Source organism: Pygocentrus nattereri, chromosome 14, assembly GCF_015220715.1.
Source record: "Pygocentrus nattereri isolate fPygNat1 chromosome 14, fPygNat1.pri, whole genome shotgun sequence".
Lineage (NCBI taxonomy): Eukaryota > Metazoa > Chordata > Actinopteri > Characiformes > Serrasalmidae > Pygocentrus > Pygocentrus nattereri.
This window is the reverse complement of record NC_051224.1, coordinates 26,141,373-26,147,372: the sequence shown is the minus strand read 5'-3', so window position 1 is coordinate 26,147,372 and position 6,000 is coordinate 26,141,373. Positions and strand designations below refer to the sequence as shown.

Genomic DNA, 6,000 nt, shown 5'->3' with positions numbered 1-6,000 from the left:
TTATGAGGAAGTTTTTACTGCCAAATCCAATTCACATGTAGTCTTAAATTAATATTTATGTAGTTATTTCTGGATTAATCAGTGTAGTTTGCATCATCAGACTAATATTTGCATCGCCTGCCTTTAACACGCCACATTGGCCAGACTTGTCTGAAGTTCAGCTCTGCTCCAAATCTGACACGCCGCTTCTGTCCAGTGTAAATCAACCTAAACACCTGCACTGCATGCAAATCTCCTCCACACAAAGGAACTTAACACGAGAGAAAGTGTGAGGAAGGGTTAGGAGACCCATTAGCGACACCAATGTCAGTAAAGCCATCGTTCTAAATCTTCTCTCAGCTCATAGTCTTATTTTTGGGGTCCTGTTTTGTGCTCATTCTCAGACATGCTTGTTCCCTTCACTTGACCTACAGCACCTTCAGGCCCTCATCAGCTCAGCTCAGCCCCAAACCGGCAGGAATGAAGCCCTTTTAGTTTCCATCAGATTTAAAAATCTTTACAACCAGAATCTCATTGTTTCTTTATTTGCTGTAGACATGCCGCCAAACCGTGTCTACGGTTTTAGACCAACAGCCTCAAAACGAAGAATGCGCAGAGCAGCAAATGCTCCCCAGAGGCTACTGCTAGCTCTGTCGGTACACTGTGTTCACTTTTATTTTCTGAGCCACACGTAGACTGAGATCTTTTGAATGTTAAGCTGACCACAAGCCTCAGGATCTTGTCAGCTGTTTTCTGATTGTCTCTCAGCCATGTAAACACTCTTCTGTGCAGCAGGTTTTATCAGGCAGATGAGCAACATAAGTTAAAATAGTTTCTCGCTCTGCATGAAGTGACCAAGCTTTCAGTGCGAGCTTTTCACTGGACTGAAAAGTATGATGTTAAAGTTAATGTAGGGATTTTTTGAGCATTCAGTAGCTTCTAACTGAGATTCTCATGAGTTTGCTGTGGGTTTTTTTGTTGCAGGCCACGTTGATTGTGATTGGTTAATTTGCGTCAGTCAAACGGCCTCTACCTGTCAAAGTTGGCCGTTCTTGGTCATGGTAAGTGACGAATTGACTCTCTGACAGCAGGCACGAGTTTGGCTTGCAAGACTTAACATTCTTGTCATTGAACTGGTGTAACAACAGTCATGTAAACAGTGCAATGACGGTTGCATTACTGGTGTTCCTTGCAGTGTGCGAGAGGTGTTAGCCACTGTTTTATCTTGGAAGGTGTTTTTAACATACTAATCTTTACAACAGTCGTTTGATTTTGTTATCCAGTAGCTACACCTGGGAATATTCCACAAAGCAGGATTTCTCAGTTTAGCTGGATAACTTGAGCTCAAAGTCAAGCCTGTTCAATAAGAAAAGAGCTGAGTATTCCCATTGGACAGTCCTCATCTTTGGCCTTAAGTTGTCTGGCTAACTGGGGAATCCTGCTTTGTGGAATAACCCCCTGGACACTGAAACTATGGGCGTTCAGTGCCTGCATTTCCGAGGAAATACAACCTGGATTATTCATTTGTGACGGTTCTTGGTGGAACATCATGCAAACCACTGCAGCATGCTGCTGTTGCCGTTTGCGGTGGCAGAGCTTTCCATATTTGCTCCTTTCAAAAACAGGGAATGTCCAGTTTGCCATTGCCAGTCTACTGTCATGATGCTAATCCTACTCGTAAACTTAACTGAAAAAGAATAAATTTGGCGTAAACATAAGTCATGCAGCTTTTATGTCTTGAGATATTACCGCCTTCAATGGCTAGGTGGTGCAAGATTTATGAAAAGAACCAAACGTTGTTCTAAAACTGTAGTTGTAAACCTGTGGTGATGTCATGGGGGCTTTTATCTTCTATATTATACTGCAGTTTTGTTATCTGCTCAGGCCAGGATTTGTTTAGATTGAGGTCACTGATTTCTATTTTGTTCAGAATCTCTCCACAGCACCCTCTACTGACTCCCAGAATCAACATCCGTGAGTGTGTTTTCAGCTCTGAGGTCACCTGTCGTGTTAAGGCACACGAGACACTGCGCAGGACGAGGTTGGGGGGCAGAAACGGGGGCATGATGGCACATACGGACCAGGGATGGGCATTTTAATATTTATGAATATGCAAATAGTAACATCATTTCATCAGTTGGATTTGATTAGACACAACTAATTTGATTAGTTGAATACAGCTAATAACAGACACACAAGTTTTTGCAATTTTCTATTCGTTCTGAGCCCTCCCCCTGACTGTGATTAGTTCTAATCACTGCCTCATTAGTTCTGAGACCTCCCCCTGACTGTGACTGGTTTTAAGCACTGCTTTGTTAGTTCTGAGACCTCCCCCGACTGTGATTGGTCCACATCACCACCTTGTTTGTTCTGGGACCTCCCCCTGACTGTGATTGGTCCACATCACCACCTTGTTTGTTCTGAGACCTCCCTTGATTGCGTTTTTAATCATTTTAGCCGATAGAACAGTCAACTTCTCAACCCTTTTTTGCATCTGGATCAGGACGATGACTGTTTGTAAACAGTGCTAATGAATAAACTGAACTGAGTTCATGCCCATCCCTCGTGCGGACACATCCGTGTTGAATGAGGCAGCGGAAAACTAAAAGGTTCTATACAGAGGTACGGGAGCTCGAGGCAAGCACACAGAGCAGAGTAGGATTTCACAGGAACTCCAATCACTAAAGTCAACACGGCTCACTACTGCCCTCTACTGAGCACAGTTAATATATATTTATATGACAGCTAGCTTAGCATCTTTTTTAAACTCTGTTTTTGTCATAGAAAAATTTGTATTTCTGTCAGGAAAGTCCATAGAGTTCTGTAACATAACACTGTATTGTACCATTTACCATGAAATAAAAACAAAATAAAATATTTATATATATTTATATATATATACTTATATATATATATATATTACTGTACTAATGCATGACTCTCACTATGAGATTTTTTTCTTTATAGATACAAACTTTCCTCATGCTTACAATGTACACATACCATACTATAATTTCATATACAGTAATTATTGGTATTGTTTTTCTATTCATTCCTCACGATAGCATTTTTGAATGGAAAAGAACAGACAGTTGAGTTTATTTTCTGGTAAAACTCGTCCTCTGCCCTCTCCACCCTCGTAAAGCCCTGGATGATCTTCATCGCCCAGCCCTGAGGTCACTTCACCTGTGGGGGTTGTGCAAACCAACTTCGGGGGGGAGAGAGAAGGAGAGTGGGGATATTCAGGAAGCAGGAGAAGAACAGGAGGGAGAAGGTACAGGAGGCTGGGGGTCGGAGGTTTTGGAGGTTCTGAAGGTTTTGTGGGTTTGTTTGGTTAGTCGGTTGGTTATTTGTGCCCTTTTTGTGCTCTCCTGGGTCCTGAGGTTGTGCCACAGAGACGCAGGCTGTGCTCTTCACTCCAGCATGGCGTCCAGCTGGTCTGCCAGGTCGTCAAACATGCTGCCGATGTCGTCCAGGATGCTCACTGTGCTCTTGTTCTCTGTCACTGAGCTGCAGGAACACAAACACATTCACAGTATTTAACACCTCAGTACCACTGGACCACTACCATCTTCAGCCTGACAGCAGGGTTAGGGTTGGATATTTTGCCTTCAGTCAGAGCCCAACGAAAGTGAGTGAAAAACTTAGGTGCATAGCCTATTTATAGAATTTAAATACAAAAAACATAAATATCTAAGAAGAAAGAGAAATACATATATATACACTCACTGGCCACTTTATTATGTACACCTGCTCAGCTGCTTGTTAACACAAATAGCTAATCAGCCAATCACCAATCATAGCCAATCACTAAAAGCTCAATGCATTTAGGCATTTAGAGATAGTTGAGACAACTTGCTGAAGTGCAAACTGAGCATCAGAATGGGGAAGAAAGGTGATTTAAGTGACTTTGAACGTGGCATGGTTGTTCGTGTCAGACGGGCTGGTCTGAGTATTTCAGAAACTGCTAATCTACTGGGATTTTCACACACAACCATTTCTAGGGTTTACAGAAAAAGAGAAAAATACCAAGTGAGCGGCAGCTGTGTGGACGAAAATGGCTTTTTGATGTAAGAGGTCAGAGGAGAATGGGCAGACTGGTTCGAGATGATAGAAAGGCAACAGTAACTCAAATAAATAAACGAAATCACTGAGGAATGTTTCTAACACCTTGTTTAAAGGTATGCCATGAAGAATTAAGGCAGTTCTGAAGGCAAAAGGGGGCCCAACCTTATACTAGCAAGTGTACCTAATAAAGTGGCTGGTGAGTGTATATGTGTGTGTGTGTATATATTATATATATATATATATATATATATATATATATATACACACACCACACACGCACACACATACACTGACTCTGAATATACAGTTGTACAATACAATGTACAGTTGTACAGTAATAAGTTACGAAAAATAAAGCTATGAAATGTGCTGCTGTACACATTCCGTATGTGCAGTTAGTCTGAGGTAGATAATAAATGAGATGCAGGACAGGATACTGATATAGAATCTTCCAGATTATACAAGATATGGTTAGAAGATGTACAAGATGTCAATCTATATGTGCAAGTACAGATTTGCAAGACTGAAGGTGCAGTAAGATCAGAGTAAGTCTGTTGGTTGGATGAAGTTTAGATTGTCCATGGAGATAATGACTCAACCTCTTGGACACCACAAGTGGTCCATGAAGCCCCTTCAGTGGTCCTCAGACCAGTACTGAGGGAGGCCAGTTGTCTGCAGTGGGCATGTGAAGGCACTTTGTCATTAAAATCAGTGAATAAATAATAAAAAGGGAAATATAAAATGTGTTCAAATAGGAAACAATATTAATACAAGCCTTGCAAAAACAGCAGCTTTGTTCATTTTTTGCCCTTTAACTCTAAAAACTAAATATTACAAGCAACTGGCTCAAAAATTGTGTTGTAGAAACATCCCACTTCATCGGGCACTGTTCTGCCTTATTTCAGGCTACAATATCCCACTCTGTTTACATTTTAAGTTCACTGATTCATGTCCCAGATTGTGGGGTAGCCAACCAAATACAACTGTAGTGGATTTTTACAAAATTATGTTTTCAAACAAAAAGTTTACAGTAACACTTTACTGTAGGGTACGGTTCATAAGCCTACATGACGCCTACATCATGACAACTGACACAGATCTACATAAATGTTTAGAAATTCTAGTTCCAATAGGTGTCTTTAGCTATAAAGGTTACATCTGCCAATTTTGATCAAAGTCAGCTAAAGTAGCCTTTATGACAGATTATGGAATTAGCATTTATACACATTCATCTAGGTCTATGTCAGTTGTCATGACAAGCCTATGTGGGTGTCATGTAGCCATATGAACTGTACCCTGCTGTAAAGTATTACCAACTTTTATTTCCCTGTGGGCCTTCATGCTTTCTAGTGGTAAATATGTGGGCGTTGAGGTGTAAATGTTTAAGAACTTTTTTAGGAGACAGTATGACAGTAAATATGTGGGCGTTGAAGTGTAAATGTTTAAGAACTGGTTTAGGAGACAGTATGACTTCCTATGAACTATTAACACAAACCAAATTCTGAGTATCCACTTTGGAAAACAGGATCTGTATTCACAAACCACCTCAGGTGTCTGAGTGCTAATCTAGACTGAGACAGTGGTGATCGTCAAAGGATTCTGATCTGAGATTAGATTTGAGAATACCGCCCCCTGGCTACTTGTAGCGGTGAAGTTTTGTTTATGTTTGTAGTAAGTCTTATAGATATAGACCAAGATCAGAGTGGAGAGGTTTATTTACGTGTCTTATCGAAATGACACTAAAGTGTGCCATTGCCAGACCCAAAACAGACCCTTTCAATTGCATCAGCTGTTCAGAACGGATTTCCAATATAAACTGTATAATATAAACTGTCCCTTTTTGTATCACATTCACCTTCATCTAAACACACTTATCTATTATGTATAACGTGCATCTTTAAGTTGGTACATGCAGATCTTAGTGGTTTGCAAGTTGATACTGTGTATACCTAA

General features: G+C 40.7%; 1 protein-coding gene across 1 annotated transcript in view; it reads right to left on the bottom strand.

The window, feature by feature from the left end:
* Positions 1–864: 864 nt before the first annotated feature.
* caskin1 (CASK interacting protein 1) overlaps positions 865–6,000 on the bottom strand; it is a 176,356-nt gene continuing 171,220 nt past the window's right edge. Inside the window, 1 exon segment of the mRNA XM_037544688.1 lies at positions 865–3,489. Coding sequence (XP_037400585.1) covers positions 3,393–3,489 — 97 coding nt within the window. The 3' untranslated portion in view covers positions 865–3,392.